The 24,912-nt window shown below is 35.8% G+C and overlaps 1 protein-coding gene across 1 annotated transcript; it reads right to left on the bottom strand.

Annotated features, from left to right (window-relative positions):
- Nucleotides 1-11,000: 11,000 nt before the first annotated feature.
- LOC149414499 (uncharacterized) lies at nt 11,001-17,439 on the bottom strand. The gene is made up of 3 exons (XM_089644206.1): nt 17,310-17,439; nt 16,384-16,469; nt 11,001-11,060 (listed from the first exon to the last, which is right to left on the bottom strand). The coding sequence occupies exons 1-3, from the start codon at nt 17,437-17,439 to the stop codon at nt 11,001-11,003; spliced, it is 276 nt and encodes a 91-aa protein (XP_089500332.1).
- Nucleotides 17,440-24,912: the final 7,473 nt, after the last annotated feature.

Raw genomic sequence — 24,912 nt, 5'->3', positions numbered from 1 at the left:
TTTTATTAAACATTAATCCCACACGCTCTGAGAAAACTAATTTTCCTCACGGCCTATGTAGTCTTTGGGAACGCTTTTAATAGGGACTTTCTTATTGAAAATAAGGAGAGCTAGTTCTGGAATGGAAAAGGGTAAAAGGGGTGGGTCGGAATCTAGGGATCAGTGTATTAGTACTGTATCAAAATATAACTAGCCGTTGGAATTAAAAGTTATACTTGTTCATTCAATGACCAATGCAATTGAAAAGATTTACGTGAAGAGGTTGAAATATAATTAATTATAATTACTGTCTCCAAAACTGCACAATACTAAAAAACACAAACACATTCAAATATCTAGGAGTAATTATCGATAAAAATTTGATATGGAAGGAACAAATTGTAAAAAAAATCAGAAAACTGAAATATGTATTTTTAAGAATCAGAAATTTTTTGTCTTTAAAAAACCTATATTTAATATATTATGCCTTGGTCCAATCAACTCTACAATATGGTATCATTAGTTGGGGATCCACATACAAAACTAACCTTACTCCAATAGAAGTGATACAAAGGTTAATAATTAAAATAATATTACGAAAACCTTCCGATTACCCAACGGATCGATTATTCGAAGAATTTCAAGTGCCTTCATTTAAAGATCTTTATACTAAAAATGCATTAATTCAAATCATAAAAGAAAAAGACAAGTATCAATTTCTAACTGAAAACCGTACTCAACTTAAATATATTTTTCCATGCCCAAAATTAAACACTTCCTTTGCACAAAATTATTACACTTACCGGGCAAGAATTTTTTTCAATCGACTACCTGAAGAAATGAGAAACATTAATGATAACATCCAAATAATAAACACTGTGAAAAAATATTTTAAAGACAAACTCACAAAAAATAAAAATGTTTCCAATTGAATTAATCTTAAGAATAACTCACTTCAAATAAGTTTAAAATAATTTTATTTTTAATTACTTACTTAATGTAATAAAACAATGTACACTCCTCTTCCAGCCACAAGCTAATGCTTCTATGGAAGAGGAGTCTTTAAATATTTGATCATATATTGTAACAAATAAACAAAAATGTACTTATATAATAAATAAATATAATTAAAAAAAAAAAATAATACCTAAATACCAATATTATTCAACGAGTCGACGATTCGACCTATTGATACTATTGACGCCTAGTAAATAAAAAGGGTGAAGTGTTTACACTTCGTAAGCGAAATTTTAAACTGTCTTTTGGTTATGCAACTCTTACTAGACGTTTTTTTGTATTTTCCCATCCGAAACGGCCGATGTATAGCGCCAACGGACAATCAAATCTATCAATGGCAAGCAAATTACCAACGCCGCTCGTTGGTTATTATTTGTGTTATAATGTACCCAATAGAATAGAATTTAACAATATTTTAGAATAGAATAGAATAGAACAATATTTCAACAGTATTGGCGGTTGACGCCCGATATATAAAAAGGGTGAAGAGATTACAGTTCGTGAACGATATTATGCTTATTTGAAATGACCTAACTACTAAACGTCTTTTAAATGTTCCCACTCGACAGGGCCTCCAAGTGCAGCGCCAAGTGTTAAATAAATTTATCGGTGACAAGCAAAATAACGATATTATTTTTTCAATAGGACTAATTATATTTTCTACACCAACGAGCCAAACTTCCAACGTTATTACGGGATTGTTGTTACATGTGTGTGGCGCGGGGCGTAGGAGACATAATGTTCCGGGAATCACACGGTAAGGGGATTCCGTAGTACGATTATGATCTATTTTTTGTTTGTTTTTGTTAGTTTGTGTCGCTTCAATCTCTTGAACGTTTGGTTTGATTGAACCGTCTTGTCGCGCATATATCAAACTGATTTTTTTGTTTTACTTACGAAGTGAAAATAACATTTAATTCAATGACCAGATAAATTAATAAGGTTTTATTTATCGAAGTAAAGTAACATATTTGCAAAAATATACTCCGATCTAATAAAATTATAAATAAACGATTGTTACTAACAATAAAATGAAGATATCAAAGCTTTTACTAATATTTTTATGTTTTACTGAAGATTGAGTTCACTAGTATAAATAATCTATTTATTTATTTATTTATTTATTTATGTCTATTCTTGAATACACATTTTACAATTTTTTACAGTGGTTTATATTGTAGTACAGAAAAATAGGTATAAAAAATAAAGAACATAGGTTGATGTAGGTAAAACTGTGTGTGGTTGAAATTGTATGTTACGTGAACACCTCACTAGGAGAACCTGTGCTGAGGTGTTTACGTGTTTGTGATTAAGTGTGACAGGTATTTATGTGTTGTGGTAGAAAGTTATTATTTTTTTTTTTTTTTTCACAGACATATTGAAACATGAAAACACACATATATATGTGCGTGTATGTAATTTTTGGATAATTCTTAAAGAACGTGTATAATATTTAATTTTATTTATCATATTTTGGTTATGTTTGGTTTGGAATTATAATCTTTTGAATAAAGTGAATATCTTGATTTTTTATCCAGGCTACGATATGTTTTTTGAGAAAGTTTGTAGATGTATTTGTAGTCATTAGTTGTTTCAAAGTAATGGGCATACTGTTAAAAAGTTTGGTTGCGTAGTATTGAAAGTGTCTTTGTCCGTGTGTGGTGTGTGTTATCGGAATGTTCAGTGTTTTATTTGTTGATGACCTGGTTTTTATTATGGCTTTTGGTTGATTTGTAATATGAAGATTATTATGGATGAGATGTAGGAGAGCAGTTTTGGCGTAAAGTTGTCTTATTGACATGACGTCTAGAGTTTTGAAAATTTTGTTTGAGTCTGTGTAGAATGGTACTTGCAGTATGAGTTTTATTATTGCCTTCTGAACTTTTTGAATTGGGTCAATTGTTATGTTTGTAGCGCTTCCCCAAGCTAATATTCCATAAGTGGCAATGGATTGACACAGTGCAAAATATATTGATCTGAGTATTGTTAGTGGAAAAATGTTTTTGATGGATTTTATTAGGTGCAAGACTCGTTTTAGTTTATTAGTGATAAAATTAATGTGTTCAGTCCATTGTAAGTGTGTATCAATAATAACTCCTAGGTATTTTATTTGTTTTACCCTTTCGATGTGTTCGCATAGGCAATAGGATGATGTTTGTTTACAGTCATGCAAAAACAAGTTCAAGTTAGAAGGAGGTTGACCTCTTTGTGTTATACTATGTGTGATGTATTTTGTTTTGACTGTGTTAACGGTAAGAGTATTTCTGTTTAGCCATTTTATGACAATTGACAAACTTTTTTCAGCTGTTGTGAATAAATCTTTCCATGTGGCTGCTTGACACAGAAGAACTGTATCGTCAGCGAAGGTCACGATTTTACCATCAATTTCAATGTCACATAATTCGTTAATGTATATGAGGAATATTAGTGGGCCAAGTACACTCCCCTGTGGGACTCCGTACGTGATTAAAAGTGGTTCACTTGTCTTGTTGTCAATTTTGACTTGATGTGTTCTGTCAGACATGAAACTTTTCATTAATTCCAATTCTACTCCATTAATGCCAATGTTTTTTAGCTTCTTGAAAAGTTGTTTGTGCGAAATTGTATCGAAGGCTTTAGATAAGTCCAAATAGATTGAAATTACCTTTTTTTTGGCATCTAAATTATGTGTAATAAACTCGGTTACAGTGGCAATTGCGTTTTCTGTATTCCTATTTTTTCTAAAGCCGTGTTGGTTAACTGAGAGTATTTGCATGTTTTCCAGATAATGTTGCAGCTGTTCTTTTATTGCTTTTTCAAGAATTTTTGACAACGTGTTTAATAGTGTAATGGGTCTGAAGTTGTTAACATTATTTTTAGGTCCTGATTTATGAATAGGAATAACCAGACCCTTTTTTAGGATGCTCGGAAAAATTCCTTCTTTCAGGCTAAGATTAATAACGTATGTTAGTGGAGTAAGTAGTTGTTCGCTTAGTGTTATTATTGTTTTAGAGTCTATTCCGTCAGGACCTGATGTTGTGTTATTCTTTAGGGAATGTATTAATTTTTTGGTGTCTTCCAGAGTTACTCTATGTAATTTGAAAAGACTGACACTATTTTTGTGTTTGCACTGAGTCGGAATTTTTTGAGGTTCTTGATTATCGTTACTAGACGACTTTTGTTTTATATTTTCGGCTAGGCTTGCTCCGATATTTGTGTAATGTCTGTTTATGTAATTAAGGATAAGTGTAGGATTTTTGTGGAAGTCGACTTCTTCGTCGTTGATAAGTATTTTTTTTATTTCATCATCTTTGTTTTTTTGTGTATTTGTACTTTCCCTCAGAATAGACCAAACGCTTTTCGGGTCAAAGTTAGCAGTAATCAGTTTGTTTCTGTAATATAATTCTTTGGCTTTTCGTATAATTAGAGAACAAGTATTTCTGTACCTTTTATAGAAAGAGTTCAGAAAAGTATCATTTGGGTTGCGTGTGACTTGTTTGTGTAGTTTATCCCGTTTTTTAATGCAATTTATTATGCTTTGAGTAATCCATTTTTTTAGTCTTATTTTGCGGTGCGTGAAAGATTTGAATGTTTTTGTGGTGTTTTGAGTGATGAGGGTTTGTAGGTATGTTATTAAGTAATTCCAGGCTTCTTCAGTGTTGTTAATTTTTTTAAGGTGTTCCCACGTTTGTTTTTCTAGGCATTTTTTTAGGTTCACGTAGTCAGTTTCAAATTTTGTGATATTGTTTTGAATTGTTGGGTTCAATGTCTGTGTGGTCAGTCCTATCATTGTTGTGTAGTGGTCTGTGATTGTGGATTCAAATACTACGCTACAGAATTTGTTTTTGGATTTGATCATTATGTGGTCTAAGCATGATTCCGAGTCTCTGGTAACTCTGGTTGGAGTGTTGATGGCGCTTATTATGCCATGTTCCAGGAGCATCAGTTGGTATTCGATATTCTGGGGATGGCCTTGTGGAAGTATATTTATGTTGAGGTCACCAGTTACGATGATGTTTTTGAAGTGGGTAATTTTTTTTATATGAGTGTCGAGAGCTGTTAGAAAGGGCGTAATGTTGTGTGATGAAGGTGATCTGTAAATAGCGAGTATGCACGTATCTGGGTCAGCGATTATTTGTAAACAATTTGAGTTTTCTAGGGTGAATTCTGAGACAGATACGTTAAGATTATCTTTTATGTAAACGACAACTCCATCATTTTGGTTTTGGTATTTTGTTGTGAAATATGAGGAGTAGTTATTTTTGTGTTTTACAGTAAAAGAGGTTGGGATCCAGCATTCTGTTAGTATAATAATATTGAAGTCTATTTTAAAGGAAGACAAGAGTATGTCTAGTTCGTCGTAGTTTTTGTTAAGGGATCTTATGTTTTGGTTTAATAGAGTAAGGGTGCCTGGGGTGCTAAATATTGAATCGCATAGTTTTGTATTATTGGTTGAATAATGTGAGTGAGTGCTAGTTGAGTGGATAGTATTTAGTAATTCGGCCATATTAAATTATTAGCAATGTATTTAATTTACTTTAGGTGGATAAGTCGTCTAAGTTTGTTTCCCCATTTTTTTTAGGTCATTTTCGTGTTTTATTTGGAAGATTTTATCGCCAGTTGCTTTGCGGACAAGCAATTTATTTGATTTAAACCACACGTATTAATTACGTGAATAAATAAAATTGTGAAATTTAATAGATTCTTGTTAATAAGTGTAGATATTTAAAGTGAATACAAATTTATTCTTGATTTATATCTACAGCCTCTCCAATTTAAAATAAATTTAAGTAAATTTTTCGTTTTATATAATCTTTTGTTTTGTATAAATTTTTTAATTCATATTCCTTTCTCCCAAATTTTATTTACTTATTCCATATTATGCTGTCTCAGTAGAGGTAAAGTCACAACGAGGAAATCCATAATTGGTTTTATTTTATTAATACTTATGTACAAACTGAATAAATGTAAACTGTCGATTTCCCGAAAATGAATAAATAAATAAATTATTAGTGTTAGTGGCTTTGAATTTCAAACTGTGAATAAATTGTTGAAGTGCCTTCCTAAATAAATAGCCCAATGGTGAGTAATAATCGGAGTGATTTATGGAATAATTTCCATCTGACTAAAAGACAAAAATTGCAAAATGTTATGTTTGTAAGCAGGCACTCTGATACAAATCAAAAATTTCAAATTTAAAATGCCATTTAAAACACATGCACTCGATTGAATTTTCTTCGCTTGCTGCTATATCTAACGAAGTTGGCCAACTCAGAATGGTTTCTTATGTTGGAGAAGCTCCTATAATTCAGGATGCCCTTGGATGTTCTGAGCCTAATAATCCTGCACCATCTACAATTGCAACGACCGGTATTTCAGTTTTTGGAATAAAAAAAAAACAACAAAATATCACTTCATTAATTCCGCTAAAATTGGCTAGAGAAGACAAACAAAAGGATGACGACGGTATTTTAAAACTATTTTTTGTTGATCTTCAACCATTTAGCTTAATTAGAGATGCTAGTTAAGAAAATACGTAAAATATTACGACCGTTTGAAGAAGTAACACGAGCCATCAGTGGCGAAAAATATTTAACAGGCAACATGCCAATTGTTTTGACAAAAGTATTGATTATTGTTTAGGAGAGAGTAGAAGCTATGCCACTCTCGGGTGTTTTAAAACAAATCGCAAACAAGCTATGTGAAGGTTTACGAACCCGGTTTAGCGATTTGGAGAAAAATGAATGTCTTTCTTTGGGAACCTTTATGGATCCACGTTTTTAAATTAATTATTACTCGAATCCTAACACTGCTACTATGGTTAAAAACTAGAAATTATGATAGAGGGGCTATCTCATCCCTCGGAAGAACTAGACTTTTCGCAAGAGATAACTGAAAATCAAGCAGAATCTTTAGATGAACCACTATCATTTTGGGATGCGTTAAACTCAGGAGTCTAGAAAATTAAGCCAGTGAATGATCCAACGCACAAACTCCGCAAAAAACTAGACATGTATCTCGAAATAATGAATCTTCCTGTCCCCTGCAATAGTGGAAGGAACATAGAATATATTTTCTTGCCACTTGGTGTGACCTATAGAGGTGTTGGTTATCCAATAAATTGTTTCCGGGGTGGCGGTACCTAAACTCACCTCCCGAATCGAATATTAATATACTTTTCATATGAATTTGTTCAAATTTTTAAATAATATTTTCTAACGTAAATTATTTTCTTTAGAATTCAGATTGTTTTCGATTATTTTTAACTTTAAATTCTCATATTTTCAAATTACGGTAAGGTGACATGGCAAAAAAATATTTTTTAAAATTGTTATTTGTTGTTTTCTGTAGCTTTCAAATGAGCCTTGAAACTTAGTATGCCATAACCCCGAGCAACGCCGGGTAAACGTCAGCTTGTTTTGAAATATTTATTGCTTTTTATGACTACTTCCTTGTTCCTTCCTTGTAAACTTTAAAAAATTTAAGCTAAACCCTATCTCAGAAGCGGGTTACACTCCTGGTTCACATGATCGTGTCATTCTTCGGGCATCCCTGACGTCTTGTAGCATCTACATTCGCGTCATGTATTCTCCGTTCACTCCTTTCTTTGTTCATTCGCTCTACATGCCCAAAACTAAGTAATAAAAATTCAGAATTATCTATTTTTATGAACGCGATGAATTTGCAGGTTAATTTATTTTATCTTAGAAATGTTGTGCATATTTTGTTTTGTAGGAGATTTTGAATTATTTCTGATGGCTTATAAGCTTCTAAACCGTTTCTTCTTAATACCGGACATCCTAGTAGTGAAGTGGGATTCTGTCCCGGATAATCTCACGGGAGGCCTATAACGCAGGTTTCTGATTCTTCCCATGTGTAGAACTAACTTACCTTAGTTGATACCTGTGCCAATATTTAAAATCTTAATCAGCCTGGTAGGAAATTTTCATATTTGCCATATTTCCGTTAACAAATTTAAACAGGAACTAGCCATTATGTTTTAACCGTAATATTTGTCTTTAACTCTCGTATAATATATTGTAAACATTTTGTACGAGACAATTTACCGTCCGTACAATAACTGTAGATACGAAGGTAGCTGGGTACACTTGTCAGCGTTTCAGTCTTGGTAGATGTTGCAGAGGTTTGTGGTGGAGTTTAAAGCCACGATCAGAGAGGAATTTATTTCCAAATCTGAGCTGACGAAAAGAATTTATTACTGGCAAAAACTGAATTTAATACTGAATAAAAACACTTGAAAATATTTCTTGAGACTTGGAGACTTGGAGATGGTTTTTCAGGAGAGAGGATTCCCTCTTAGAGGTAGTTGTTGAACTGACTTTGTATGGAATTCGATTCTCTATTTATAGAACGTTTTCAAATCGGGCCCTCTCGGAGGAGTTCTATCCTCTTTAGTGAGGGGTAAATTGGTAAGGTATTTTTCCTCTCTGCAATTAGTTTGTTGAGAGGAAAGTTATATTTTAATATCATACCTTTAACCGAGTCAGTTCAATCTACCAAAACCATCTCCCCCAGTCTCGTTTATTTATTTTATAAAAAATTATACAAATTTTCATATTGAGTTTGAAGTTAAATATCTTTGGTTTGAACATTTCCCAAAGAGTAACAAATATATTAAGGTATAATTTTTCATGTTATTATGTTAGCATATAATTATTTCTTGATGTTGATATTTATTCAGTGGTTATATTTTCCATCATTTTTCCGTAAATTGAGTCTGATGATATCACAATTATTCACATTTGAATTTGTAATCATTGTTTGATTACAATCACAATGGGATATCATCATGGAATTCCATCCAGGGAGTAGTGGAGGGGGGTCAACGTAAATACTGAGTCGCTTCCTTAGCAGTGGTCATTTCGTGGACTGGTGGCTTTGAGTGAGTTAGTGGATGGTTATTTTCAGATGTGTTTCAGGTTCTGCTGTTATGTCATTATGAAATTATCTTGATTAATCACATGTAGCACATCATTTGATTGAGTAATTATGATGTAAAGATTTCCAATTGTGTCGGCGACATGGTATCAAGCGGTTTCGGGGTTTGAGTGTTCTTGTAATTTTTGCGTAAACAACGCCCGACGCCACCAGGACCAGTGGCGTCCACAAGCCGAGACCAGGCGCCCACCAGCCGAAGACCTATGACTACAACGACTCTTGGGAAGAGTACACGAGTCCCGCCCGTAATCATGACCATAGGGTCAATGACGCACGGCGAAATTACGGAAGAAGTGCAGAGGCACATTGGAAGTGCCCACTTCAACTTCCGGTATGCCAAAGGAGGCAAAATCAGCGTTGTGGTGAGCTCAGTAGAAGCCCACAAAAAACTGACAGCAGCCCTACGTGGAGAGGAGAAGCCTTTCCACACCTTCACCACAGAAGCGGAAAAATTAAAGAAGACCGTCATCAGGGGACTCCCGAAGTTGTCACCAGATGAAATAATGGAAGACCTTGAGAATCAAGGCTTCCCGGCAAGGACTGTGATCAAGATGACCACCCCGGGAACAGAATACCCGCTTTACCTGGCCCACTTTGGCCAGGAAACAAACATGGGCCACCTGAGAGCCGCAGTGGTCTACCTGTGCCACTGCAGGATTACTATGAGGAAGTACAGAAGCAACCACCTCCAACACGGAACACAGTGCCACAGATGCCAAAATTTTGGACATGGGTCCAGAAATTGCGCACACGTCGCCCGCTGCGTCAAATGCGAAGGACATCACGCCACACCGGAGTGCCCCAAAACCAATCGAGAAGAGCCAGCCATCTGCTGCAATTGCGGCGGAGCCCATCCCGCAAACTACGGCAAATGCCCCAACAGGGTGGCATACGTAGCTGCTCTCCAGCGCAGACAGGAGCAATCCAACGCCCAGAGGCGCAAAGAGGCAGAGCCCCGGGCACAGAGACCCGCGGCCCGAGTAGACGGCCGGTCCTGGGCGGACGTAGCGGGCCGAAGCAACCACCAGCAACAGGCTCCTGAACAACAGGAACCACGAAGAGCCACACCGGAACAACGCCAAGCGCCAAACACCGGATCCTCTGATGACGAGGACATAATGATCCTACTGCAAGGCCTCATCAGGGTACGCGAAAGACTGTCCTCCTGCTCATCCAAAGCAGAGAAACTGATCATCCTAATGGAGCTTCTCAAGGAGACCTCACCGTGAAGCTCCATGAGAAAAATGACAGCGATGGCGAAGAAATAGTATCCTTTTTTAATAAAACAAAATGTTTTTTCTCCCACAGGATTTCTCTCCCAAACTTTTTTGCAGGACCACCGAAGCGAAAAGGATGCAGCCAAAGTATGAAAAAATGAAATACTTAAATTCAGTAAATCACAAAATAAAACAGCGTAAAAAGTTCAGAACTTATTGTTTTTCTTTTTCTTGTCATTTGTATTAGTTTTTTTATCCAGTTAAGAATTTTTCCTCATAAAACTTATTAATGTAACATAAATTCAGTCAATTAAATACAACCATCAGATGGCGATAGTAATAAGGCTAATCAGCCGCAGTACTAGTTAGTTAGAAACATGAAGGGTATTGTAATAAGCCCTAGCTAGTTAGAGGATTACGAAAGAATCCATAAAATCAAAAAAAAAAATCATTTTTGCGTAAATATGAATTTTCTTGAAAAATTCTAGATGTCTGGATACGTATGATACACATTTCATGGACCCATTTAAAAGCCCAATGGGCATAATAGAATAAATATCAACAAAATAAAATAGTTTTTTTTTATCATAAATATCTGTAACTATTTTTGTCCTTGATGTAACCTTTGTTACCTATTTTGAATACACGTCGTCTGGAAACACGAGTTACAAGCGGGAAACTGGTAAATCTACTGTTAGCTATAATAAAACGCTAAGTAAATGGTTTTGATGAAATATAATATTGTTTTCACGGTCTTCGATAATAATAACATCCAATATTCAGTAAGGTTGTATCAATTCTAAATCCCAGCTGTTCCCGGGTGTCCAGCAGGTACAGTCAATCCCTTCATTACCGGCCGATAAGCAGGGCAGCTGGAGTAGTTTCCCTGTTGGCCGACAGAGTGCATGTCTGGCGGCATAAGAGCAAACCATACGACTATAGCGCAAATATTTAAATATGCAGCTTACAATACATACATTCTATTTAAGCCGGGTCTGTAATGTATGGAGTATTGAAGCGGGTGAAGGTTGTACACAATAATGATACTTGATCTATGTACTGGTATTTATTAGGGAGCTGCTTGTAACAAAAGAGGACAATACTTGTATGCATCGCCTTATATGGCATCTCGCAAGCATGTTATCTCGCTCGCACTTACACACATTCATACCGACATTACACTTATCGCTTTTGAAATGTATCGGTTTTAACTACTTAAGCCACAGAAAAATAAATAAAATTTTCTAACATAATATATGTTCATCACATTCATTTCAAACCTGCCATAAAATATTATTGTTTTAAACTACGCATAAGTAGTAAAAGCCACCAGGGATATTAGAGTGAGGGTCGCGATTGTCAGTAATGAGGAAATTATTAATGATGTAGTAAGGAATTACCACGAATGCAGAATTCAATTGTAATAGTATATTGGGAATCGTTTCACAAATGCATGTAACTAGGTTCAAATGCGACTCTTTTTATCTGTCATTAGTTTTAATTTTTTTTTAATAAATTTATCTTTAGCGTTCTGTTGCTTTTATAATAATAAGTGTTGTCGCATTTCAATCTTTGGTGAAATTCCATTAAAACGATTTATTGCAACAAATCTAAAACTTTAAACAAGTGGATAAAAGTTTTATATTGGTCCCAATTTATCGTTATGTTGTCTTATTATATTTTGTTTGTAATCTCATCTTATCTGACTGTTGATTAATTATATTTTATTTAAATATATCTTCCATTTTCTTACGTATTTGCTCACTCGCTGAATTACAGATTGTTTTTTTATTTATTTATTTTACCCTATAATAGTTTGAAAGCGTAACCATTTGGTTATAAATTGTTATTTAAAATCACAACTTTTTTTTGCATTTCAAAAACTCGAACGAGATAGAAAAAAGAGCCAAAAAAATTATCACAATAAATGAAAACGAAAGCGCCATGGTGATCTAATTTAGCAGGATAAATTGTAAATATTCAAAAGAATCGATAACACGCTTTTTGAAAGCTCTGCTAACGTTTTCCGCATTGAATTGGTAAATCTTAACCAATTCCGACCAATGAAAGTAATATTTGATCCGTCGAAAGATTTGAATATTTTGCGTAGAAAAAAATAATACCCTGACATAAACCGAATGTAAAATCTACTCGAACCAAAATCAAGGCAATATTTTAAAGATCTCAGACAAACCTTGGCAAAACTGTGAGTGTGGTTCTTGTACGTGGGTCTGTTGTTATTTTATTTTTTATGTCTACCGGAGTCAATCCCGTAACACTTTTCTAAAATTAATATTATTCATATATATTTGCAATCTTCTATAATTATTATTTTCGATCCCAAAGATAGTTATGGTTTTGGTTTGGATTAAGGATCGATCTAAACATAAAAATGTCATCCGACCTTTCGTTTTCATTTTTCACTTCAGACACTGTTTCATAAAGAAGATGCCATGAAGGTATATAATATTATGTTAAACGTCTTCTTTCGCCCGCAGGGACTAAAAATCGTAAGTGAGTTGAAACATATGTTCACACGGCTTCAGTGTGTAACTCGAACGATGTCGCACAATTGAATTAGACGGTACTTGAACATTAGTTGTTAACAAGAATCGACTTTGCTATAGTTCTAATATAGTTTTCATTTTATATTTTCCAAAAGGGTCCATTCCAAAATTTCGGTTCCTAATCATAATAATATCACTGTTTTAATGATAACCATAGAACCCAATAAAGAAACAAGGGGTTGCCAGATAATTTTCTAAGAAACGAAACCGGTTCTTCAAAAATTCAAAATAATTTATCGCTTTTCCGCTAAATAATATTCCATAAGTTGCAGATTCCGATAATAATCGGTTAGTGTACGAACACAAAGAACGCGGGTTTCGGCTTTCAGATTACCGGCGCTCAATGCCTGAGTCCGTCGGAGGAAGTTGGCGCCGAGATGTGGACACATAGAACGCGGGTAAAATCTGCGCCTTCTGCGCGGAACTTCGCGGAAGCCTGACAGCAGCTGTCAGTTTGAACAAAATGTCGAGCTCGTCGGATGAAGATTTTTTACTTTTGGAGAATCCTTTCATAAAATTAACAAATAAAACAATTGGTATTCATCCAATTAATCGAAGTAAAAAAGGCATGGTGAATATCATCACTTGTTTAGTGAGCTTAAGACGGACGAAGAAAGATTTTTTAAATATACCAGAATGACTTTCGAAACTTTTAACTACATTTTAAATAAAGTGGAACATCGATTAAGCAAAAGCTGGTGTAATTGGCATCGTCAACCTATTTTTCCGGAAGAAAGACTTGTTGTTACTCTTAGGTAAGTACCTACTTATAAAATGCATTCCAACATCCATCACCTTTTTCGACACCAAATTTCACCTAGTAATATGTAGGGGGAGTAGGGAATAGGGGTAAAGATTTGTAGATCAATAATATATGATGTTTATTGTTATATATTTTATTTTTATTTTAAAGGGTACAACTTATGATAGGTACACAGGTACATTAAAATATAGTAATTTTTTTATATTTATACTATTCTATTTATTATATTAAAGTAAATAGAATTGTATGTTTTAGGAAAACAAAACAGAATAGGATCTAGTATGATTAAATCAACAAAAAATATTAAAACATTTTATCTTTTTCAGATATCTTGCAACTGGTTCGTCATTCAAGACTCTTGCATTTACTTTTCGAATGGGAGCATCGACAGTGGGAAAAATTGTTGCGGAGACAGTTGCTGTATTGTGGGAAGAATTGTATCAACTGCACATGCCCGTACCAACTAAAGAAATATTTAATTCAATAGCAAAAGATTTTTATCAAGTTTGGAATTTTCCTCACGTCATTGGCGCAATTGATGGAAAACATGTTCGCATCCAATGCCCAAAAAATTCTGGATCTATGTTTTATAATTATAAAAAGTTTTATTTTTTTTATTTTTCGGAATAACTTTATTGAGTAAAACCTCAAATTGTAATATTTAAATATTGAAGACAATATAAGTGATTTTTAAACGAATATCTGAAACAGAAAAATCAGAAAAGGAAACGGTCACATCTGGGACTCGAACCCAGGACCCTTGTCTTTCCGGGACAATGCTCTACCATTGCTCTACCAGCGCAGTTGGTAGAGCATTGTCCCGGAAAGACAAGGGTCCTGGGTTCGAGTCCCAGTTGTGACCGTTTCCTTTTCTGATTTTTCTGTTTCAGATTTTCGTTTAAAAATCACTAATATTGTCTTCAATATATAAAAAGTTTTATTCAGTGGTGCTGCAAGCTGTTGCAGATGCTAATTACAAATTTATATCAGTAGATATTGGAGGTTATGGAAAACAGAGTGATGGAGGCACCTTCGAAGCATCTGATATTTACCACCACCTTTACAATGAACAATTAGATATTCCAGAACCGGATAATTTGCCTGGAACGAATGTGAAGGCTCCTTTCGTGCTTATAGGTGATGAAGCATACCCACTTCTCACTAATTTATTAAAACCTTTTGGTGGAAACAGTTTGACAATTGAGCAACAATGTTTCAATAAACGTTTGTCTAGAGCTAGAAAAACTGTGGAATGTGCTTTCGGTATTTTATATTCAAAATGGCGTTTGCTTTCTAAAAGCATTGAAACAGATATAGCATTAGCTAGCAGATAATATTGTAAAATGTATATGTGTTCTACATAATACAATAATTAACAAGGAAGGATTTGAGCGTCATCTAACTGAAGTTTTTGTATTTAATGAACACAGACAAGACTACAGACAGGCTATAGGACGATCCTCTAATGCAGCTAAAAGTGTGAGAGATGTTTATGTAACATATTTTTCAAACAATCCTTTGCGTTACAATAATTAATTGAACTCAAATTGTAAAAATACCGATAAGAAACAAAAAAACGAGTAAAAATTTTGATATTGCTATCGAACAATACGACAAAATGGTATAGATTCTGGAGTGACGTAAATGGATTCTGACAATGAAAATTAAAAAGCATCTAAAAACCATAACCACTACCACTCTACAAGAAAACTAAATATGATAAGACTGTCATTTAGAAAAAAATCTAAATCTCAGAATTCCTTGATTGAAATCAAGAATTACCAGTCAAAATAAAAGAAGAGAAAAATATATGTAAAATTTAAGAAAATATATTTAGTAATTTCTAAGTACCTACATGATGTAGGTAAAATATTTGTTAATAAGCAATTATAAGGTTTATGTTAAATATTATGTAACCATTGAACATATTATATACTATTTCAATAAAGATAAACATAAAAATGTAATAATATGTAGTTTTGTTAATTGGGTGACTAAATACTAAACTAAGGTATTTAAACAAAAATATTATTAGAATTGAAAATTAAACAACTTTTGCACTTTGTTCCACTTATTTTAGAAATGAGTGGAACAAAGTGCAAACGTTGTTTAAATTTCAATTCTAATACAATGGAATTCCACCACGAATTAACAGTAAAAAAACTAGAAGAATATTATGTTGGACTATGATTATATGTACTTACCTGTATTAAAAATTTATGTAATATAGGTAAGTACATAAAAGTACATAAAAAAATTAACGTTTAAAGTTTAAGATGGACTGAGAAACATCTGCAGTGGCTGCGTCTTCTACATTTGGACTCATGACTGAATAGGAAAACGGAGGTGATGTGAATTGCGTTGGATACGCAAATTGCTCCACCACTTCTTGAATTCTGCTCCGGAATGAAAGTATCTGCGACTTTGGAATTTCTGCGACATGTGGAAGCAGACTCTTGAAGAAGTGGAGATGTTCATTGTTTTCCTTTTCTTTGTTATTTGTTAACTTTTCTGTAAAATATTCTAATTTTTGGTTTTCTATGTCCACGATTGCCTGGTTGTAGACATTCATAGGCTTTCGCCTTTTCCTACTCAGTGGAGTAGATGAGGAAGAAGTTTGCGGTAAATTCTCAATAAGAGATAAAGGATCTAAAATATCAACACAGTATTCTTCTTGTTCGATATCCATGGGTGGGGTTTGTGGAACTCGTGTAGTAGTTTCTTCGGTTTCTTCCGTAAACTGGCCGTGTACTGACTGTGTACTGGCTGTGGCTACATGTGGTGTAAGTGGAGTAAGTTGATTATGTAAATTGCCACTTGATGCCCTCGGTCTAACAACGTCTTTCAGAAATAATAAAGAAGTGAAAAAAGGCCATTTTAGGGTAAATGATGTATTTCCTGCATCCCCTGAGTGCGAAGGTGGTATTTTTCCAAGCTCCACAGCAAATTGGTCTCGTAAATACTTCCATTTCTTTCTCAGTTTAGTTTCTGAAAAAAATATCATTGATGTTAGTTAGGCATTTCAATTGATAGAACTAGTTTCGTCCATAGAATAACAAAAAAAAGTAAAACATCCAATTTCTGAAATATATAAATTATGTTTGTTACTTCATATTTTTACCGCTAGATGGCACTACAATCAGTTGGGAGATTTTTATCTGTTTATTTGCATTGCAAATCTTTTATAAACCAAAATTTTAAAACCCAAACTAAATTCTGCATTTTTAGTAAAAAAAAAACAACAGTGCATGGGTTTACTTTGTCAAACAGCAAAATTTCATTAATTATACATGCAAAATGCTTAATATTTATCAGCCACATACAGTGCAGACGGTAAAGCTGTAGTTTCTTAACTTAATATGAAAAAAAACTTCAGCAGAACATGATATTTAGTGCACATTCCCATGAAAAGAATTCACTCGTGACATTTGAGGTTATTGTAAATGTGAGACCTTACCATATTCATTCATTCATTCCAAATTCTACATATATCTAGTAAAAACAACAGTGCATGCAAATTGCATTGGTTTATTTTGTAATAACAGCAAATGTCATTAATCATATATGCAAAACGTTAAATATTTACAGCCCCATACAGTGCAGACGATGAAGCTATGATTTCTTATCTTAATATGAAAAAACCTCAGCAGAACAGATATTGAGTGCATGTTTTCATGAAAAGAATTCACCTGTGACATTTGAGGATTTTGCATAAGTGAGAACTTACTGTCTTCATTCATTCATTGCAAATTCTGCATATATTTAGTAAAAAAAGTGCAAGCAAAGTGAATGTGACATTTGAGGTTAGAGTAAAATTTTCGCACTTACCGTCTTCGTTAATTTCCTTGCTAATATTTTTCCAGCACTTATCGACAACATTTCTGTTGCTGTGCAATACATTTCGTTTGTCCCAGATTGGCGTGTTGTTAAAAACTACTGCAATTAATTGGTCGCTCATTTTGACAGCAGCTTTCTGTTTACTAAACAAACTTAACTGACCGGCGCGCGTCACCGGCGAGCAGGAATTAAGAATTCATTCCGGTAAAGCTTCTCGGCGCTGCCGCGCGCGGACACGAATCTGAACCTGCCTTCACTATGTGCGGTCGCATACGTTTACATACAAACATTCTTGTCGGCGCCCCGGTGCTAGTCGGCCGCCCATGCGCCGGCTAACCTGATAGCCGAAACCCGCGTTCTTTGTGTTCGTACACTTACTCTGTAATTTCGTCGGTTCCGGTGACAGCAATGGAACCGGTTTCTTCTAACTGGGATTAAAATTTCGACCACCTCTAGTGACATTTCAATGGCGTCTTGCATCATCCCACAATACCCATGTTCCTACTCTTTTCTGAAGTAGTATTCATACAGTTCCATTTATACAGTTTTGTGTGACTTTAGTGAACACCACATTTCTATCCCGAAATTTATCACATTCTTGCACTACTACTTTTCTAGTGACGTTTCTTCAACCCATTGGAACTGTTGCCTTGTACGTAAGTAGTTTCATTCAGTTATATTACCTAATTGGTGCGTGTTTTTCATAAGAATTTATTTGTCAACATTCGCAATATATTATATTGAGCTACCCAACACCAACCAGGTTAACACGTGACGGACGGTACATTGGGTTGTTCATTGTAGATTTACAGCAGCTGTCCAAAATGCCAACCGAGGGATTAGTAAGTTTATGTCTTTACACTGAGTGGAAAACTTTGACTTATTCCAATTAGTCAATTCCATTAGGTTTTACATCACATATTTTATATATATTTTGTGTTGCGTTTACTCATTGTCATAAATTAACACCAATGTTTTTTTCTTTACTCACTGAAATGCAGTAATTAATGTTGTCAATTTATTAATATATACCACATCTGGTCATGAACATGGCTAAAGCCGTTTAAAGCAACTTCTATATTCTGAATGGTGGTCTTTTACCAGGGTGACGTTTGGGGTATCTATCTCTCAGATGATAATGAAGCAACTGTTTGCAATAATTGTTGTATGAAAAGTACAAGTACATATTGGATAAATATGCGGCATTGGAATAAGCCGACGTAGCTCAATTGGTAGAGCAACTGACCGGTAATCTGAAGGCTGCGAGTTCAGCTCCCGTCAGCCGCATTAATTTTTAAAAAATTATATTGGTGTTTCAGACTAATAATTATTGCTTAAAAATAATTAATGTTCTGTTTCATATCTAATTTGTTTTGAAGTCGGACCTTTTCCCAGAAGACCATGGATCTTCCCAACACAGAGAGTGTTTCCATCAAGGAGGAACCAGGGTCCCAGGAAGAGGGTGGATGTGAAATGCCATATATAGATATAGATATTTACCTCCCGGATTTGAAAACGGAATGTTTGCAGTATGCGGCGACCAGTAAGTTGATGTTTCGCAATTAAGACATAGTCATTCTTTACGACGTCCTTTTTGTTATTCATTAATAATTCTGGTATCTCCTTTTAAATCTATCTTCACAGTAAACTATCAAACAAAGCAAACTTTTAACTTAAAATGTTCACAAAAGCTCCCCATTTTTCGTGTTAAAACCTCAATCTGTACCCGATATAAGTTACATGTATACTTGATGCAAGAAATCATTATTCCTTTCGTATTATTTTCCAATAAACAAAACTACGTTCTGAAGGAACTCAGTGTCTCTAGAGTAAATCGTTTTCTTTCTTGTTGCAACCATCCCTGGAGCGGACACCTGGCGTCCTTTTTATGTCATAAATAAATTTAAAGTCTCCTGTCTAATTTTCCGCTTCAATAAGATTTTTCAATGATTTCTTCAATCGTTCATTTATATATGTAGGTATATATAAAAACAATAAATTTTGACGTAACTCCTTTTGGAGAACGAAGACCATATATTTGTAATACGTTATGTTATAAGTTGTGTAATGTGTAGTGTAATACGTTGTTCGTCCTTACATATCAATGTGTGTATTATTGTTTTGTTTCACCAGGTAGCATTAATGTGGAGACTTTTACCACCAAGACAGAACCAGGACACCGAGAAGAGTTTGGAAGGGGAATTCCTTATAAGGAGATTGACATAGACCTCCCAGATGTTAAAAAGGAGTGCTTAGAGCGCTCTGAAATAATTACCAAAACAAAAGGTATAACCAATTTTTGTGTTTTGAAGTTAACAATTCATGCTCTCCTAATTTATGCGTTTTTTATGAATTAATACGTTATCTTTTTCAGATTTGAAAAACGTGAATACGCCTTCTGTGGATAAAAGATTATTTTGTTCTCATTGCATTTATTCCTGCTCTTTCAAGTCAACGTTTGAAATGCACTTGAGCACCCATACTGGAGAAAAACGTTTTTCATGTTCCGACTGCAACTATTCATTTTCTCAAAAAGGACATCTAACAAGACACTTGCTGACTCACAGTGGAGAAAAAACTATTTCGTGTGCCGAATGCAACTATACGTGTTTTAGAAAAGATTCTCTAAAAAAACACATGCTTATTCACAGTGGGAAAAAACCTTTTTCTTGTTCCGACTGCAACTATTCGAGTTTTAGAAAGGAATCTCTAAAAATTCACATGTTTATCCACGGTGGAATAAAACCTTTTTCATGTCCCCACTGTAACCATTCATGTTCTACAAAGAGACAACTAAAAATTCACACGCAGATCCACAGTGGAGAAAAACCTTTTTCTTGTCCTAACTGCAGCTATTCGAGTTTTAGAAAGGATACTCTAAAAATTCACATGTTTATCCACGGTGGAAAAAAACCATTTTCATGTCCCGTCTGTAACTTTTCATGTTCTACAAAGGGACAACTAAAAATTCACACGTTTACCCACAGTGGAGAAAAACCTTTTTCATGTTCCGATTGCAACTATTCTTGTTCTATAAAGGGACAACTAAAAGTTCACATGTTAACCCACAGTGGGGAGAAACCCTTTTCATGCCCCGATTGCAACTATTCATGTTCTTCAAAGTCAAATATAAGACGTCACCTGCTGACCCACAGTTGAATAAAATTTTTCTTGAATGATAAAAGTTATTCCTCAAAGTATGGTAAATTATAATCCACTTCACAATGGAAATCACATTTTACTGCATTCTCACACGTCAAAGGGGACCCTTTAGTAATAACTAACTCACCATCACGCCGTTTCTCTGCAGATGTAGTCAGAGAGGATGGACCGACAAACAATGCGGTCATGGCATACATTCCTTGACATACATCGTCTCATCATACTCGTTTGGTTTGTTTGATTGTGCCGTGTCTTCTTCAGGCATCCCTGACGTCTTGTATCATTCACATTTGCGTCATGCATTTTTTAATTCCTTCGTTTATTCGCTCTACATGCCCAAAATTAAGTAATCAATAATAAAACGGCAAGGCTGGTGGAGATCGACAAACGTTTATTTAGTTTATAGATACATCATAGATGGAGCTAGTCACACATATTAATTTAGTTATATCATTATATTCTATGCAGAACTATCGATGTGTATGTACGTCAATTTAATAATCATATATCTTTAAATAAGAAATTTATAACTTTAATTAAGAATATATCTTAAATGTTCGTAGTGTACATTTATTTATAAATTAGGCAGTAAATAGAATTAACCACAAAAAATAATACCATAAAGAACCATGGGTAGTATGTAACAGATAGAAAAATTGAGGTTTCTCATAACATTTTTTTTATTTTTTATAGTGAATACCTCACAAGAGTCCCAACTGCTCCCGTCTGGAGCCAGTGAGACTATGGCATCCCCAATTGGGGGATGTTGTGAGGCTGAAGGTAAGTGGGGAAGGGAAAGAGGAAGGTGGGGAAGTACCTGGCTATTCAGATCTAGTCACTAAACACGGCTAAAGCCATTTGGAGCAACGTTTCAATTCTGAATGGTGGTCTTACACCAGGGCGATACTGGTAGTATCTTCCACTCTGGAACGTGCCGCAAATATACTATATATTATTTTTATTAATTAATTGTGAAATAACACTAATTAATCAAATAAAATTTATTTGCGCACGCCGGGTTCGAACCCGCGACCTTCGGAATGGCAGTCCAATGCGTTACCACTGGACTATGCCGGCCGTTGATAGAGGGATAGAGGCTAGCTTGTGTTGAGGCAGTCATTAAAAGTTAATTTAAATTCATATGAATATACCTACGAGGGCACCGGTAAAGGCAATATTATTACTTTTGATCCAAATAATTTTCTAATAGGTAATTTTATTTTTCAAATCTGAGTATCACATATTTTAATGTTCTCTGGAAGAGGATTGTACAATCTTGTTGCGATGTACCTAAATTTTCTTTGACCGAAAGAATTTGGAGTAAATTTTTGAAATCGTTTCGAGTACAGCAAGTATTAATACCTGTTGTGTAGTATTTATGTATGTTTGTACAAACGAAAAGGTGCGTGAGGATGGCTTTTGCGTTTATCTGCTGAACGTCAAATACATTTATAATATTAAAGATTAAGTTCGAGTCTGTAATCAGAGGTATCCTAGGTATTTTTGATTATGGTTTTCTGTGCTTTTATAAAAGTTATCAATCTATGATCAGTTTCTGATCATAGATTGATAACTTTTTCAGTGGGAATTACAAAGACAGAAGCTCCACAATCATCTTGGAACTTCAGAACCACTAGGGCGAATTGGGATAGCTTTGGGGATGCGCTGCGTCAATCTTTAAGGGGTTTTCATGACGTAGCCGCTAGGGAACCGGACAACTTGGGGAATTTCTTCAACGCGGCGGTGGTATCAGCCGCTGAAACTTCTTTGGGCAGATCAAACCCAAAGAAGTTAATTAGGACGCCGTGGTGGACACAAGAGCTGACTTTGTTGAAAGGGGCCTACAAAAGAGCCTATAGGGGCCTGGTAGTGGTTAGGCGGAGTATATGCTCGCCTGAAGAAGCGGCTGCACTTCAGGCCCGTTTTAGGGCTTCCCGTGGCGCCTATCGTTCGGCCGTCCTCTCAGCAAAACGAGCTGCATGGCATAGTTGGGTAGATGAAGTGGGTAACGCCAACCCGTGGGAAATCCACAGCGCTCTTGAAAACTCGGGAAAAGTATCAGAACGATACTTATCGAGCGTTGTGCTCGGTAATAGCGAAGGGAACGCAGAGAGTGTTGACATAGTCTCCACTCTTGAGACACTTCTGGGCAAGTTAGTTCCTCTAGACTCAGTTAATGGGGAAAGTGTTCACCATCAACAGGTAAGAAACCTGTCACGGCTTCCACCTAGAGACCTCGCCCAGGGGGACGGCGTACCACCATTAAGTCGAGCAGAGGTTGAAATCATAATTAAGGGTTTGGGTCCGAAGAAGGCACCGGGATTCGACAGATTGAACGGCATAATAGCGAAGAATGTTTGGATCCACGCTAAAGAGGAGCTTTATCAAGTGTTGGAAACGTGCTTGCGTAGAGGAGTATTCCCTACAGAATGGAAGAAAGGCGTGCTCCGGATTATACCAAAGGGGAACAACAAGCCGAGAACAGATATCGGAGCCTACAGACCCATCACTTTACTTCCAATCTTAGGTAAAATACTGGAAAAAATCATCAAACATAGGCTCCGTCTCACCCTGTCTCCACCCTGCGACCGCCAATTTGGGTTCATCCCCGGTAAGTCCACTGAGCACGCCATTAAGTATGCGCTTGAATGGGTGAGGGTTTGTACCAAGAAGTATGTAATTGGAATATTTTTGGACATCTCGGGTGCCTTCGATCATGCGTGGTGGCCGATGATTTTAACTAAGTTGAAAAGTCGTAATTGCCCGCCTTTACTGTTCAATATTATTAGTGATTATTTACGTAACAGAAAGGTTATTGTGATGTATGGTGATTTTTTCATCATACGTGACGTTAACATGGGCTGTCCACAAGGGTCAGTCCTCGGGCCTGACCTGTGGAACATCCTTTTTGACGACTCCTCTAGGTTACCCTTGCCTGAAGGATGCATATCGGTCGACTACGCAGATGATAAGTTTCTTTTGGTCTCAGGGGACAGCAGAAAGGAAGTGGAGAGTAAAGCAGAAGAGGGTCTGCGTGAAATTCTTGAATGGGGTAAGAGAAACAGGCTGAACTTCGCTCCCCATAAGACCGTGGGACTCTTGATGAAGGGTATGCTCAGTCGTGCCAGAAACCCTACCATCAGAATGGGAGGCTCCACTATCCGTTTCGTTGAAAGCACCAGGTATTTAGGCGTCACTTTAGATAGATCTTCTTCGTTCCTAGCGCACGTCAAGAGCGTTTCTAGCAGGGCCCAGGCCCTATTCTTGAAATTGAGAAGGCTCTCAACGGCTGAGTGGGGATTGCGGACTCCGGCACTTCGCCTCATATATAGGGGTGTTTACGTGACGCATGTCTCGTATGCAGCTTCTGTGTGGGAGCACCGGCTGGATAATGCATTGATCCACTTGGCCCTCAAGCGGGGCCAACGGACTCCCCTGTTGGCTCTTTCGGGCGCATATAGGACTGTGGCTAATGATGCATTACCGGTTCTGGCTGGTACACTGCCGATTGACTTGGAAATAAGGGAAGTTTTGACAAAAAAGGCATTGACAAGAGGTAAGGCCGCTGTCCACCTGGGAGTCGAACTGACACCCGGTGGAGCGGTGTCCCTTCCTGGCTTATTGAAAGCCATGCGAGATAGAACGCTGAGTGTATGGCAAGAGCGATGGGATAGGTCGACGAAGGGTAGATTGACTTTCTCTTTCTTCCCTTCAGTTAAAAGCAGAATGGAAGGGGCGCACATAAAACTGGATCACTATATGACGCAATTGGTGTCCGGTCATGGGGAGCTCAGGGGGCGGCTACATAGTCTCGCCTTGTCTCCTCATCCGAACTGTTCATGTGGTGACACTAACCAGACAGCCGAGCACATTCTGTGGCACTGCGAGTTGATGAAGGATGCCCGAGAGGAAATGTTGGATGGCTTGAGAGGGATTACAAGACCGGCATGGAATGCCGATCTCGTGTTGAACAGAGAAAATTTTGAATGCTTCAAAAAGTTTGTAAAGTCCTGGGTAGAGAGATGGCCTGTGCTTAGAGTTGCTGATTTAGATTAAAATCATCTTTGTTTCAGGTGCCAAGCGTATTGTTCCTGTCACTCCACGGTTACTCCTCTTATAACAAATTTAATATTGTTTATGCGCGATTGCTTTATGTTTTATTTTTATTTTTATATACTCATTGGTTTTACTTTCTTTGTCTTATGGCATGATCGCAATGCATTTATTATTTTATTTGTTTGTTTTATTATTTCTTATTCATTTATTGTGTATACTGGCTTTTTACACCGTTTTTGCCAATTCTTTACACTGTTTTTTTTTTTAATGCACATTCTTCCTTTTACTTTTGAATTTGGGCCTTATTTATTTATTAGGAACGCGTTGATAATGATAATACTGTTTCTTTTTGTGTTTTAGCTCTTTAATACTATGT

The sequence above is a fragment of the Hesperophylax consimilis genome, chromosome 20 (genome assembly GCF_061612785.1).
Source record: "Hesperophylax consimilis isolate HC1 chromosome 20, BYU_Hcon_1.0, whole genome shotgun sequence".
In the NCBI taxonomy this organism is placed as follows: domain Eukaryota; kingdom Metazoa; phylum Arthropoda; class Insecta; order Trichoptera; family Limnephilidae; genus Hesperophylax; species Hesperophylax consimilis.
This window is presented reverse-complemented; position numbering and strand designations above follow the sequence as displayed.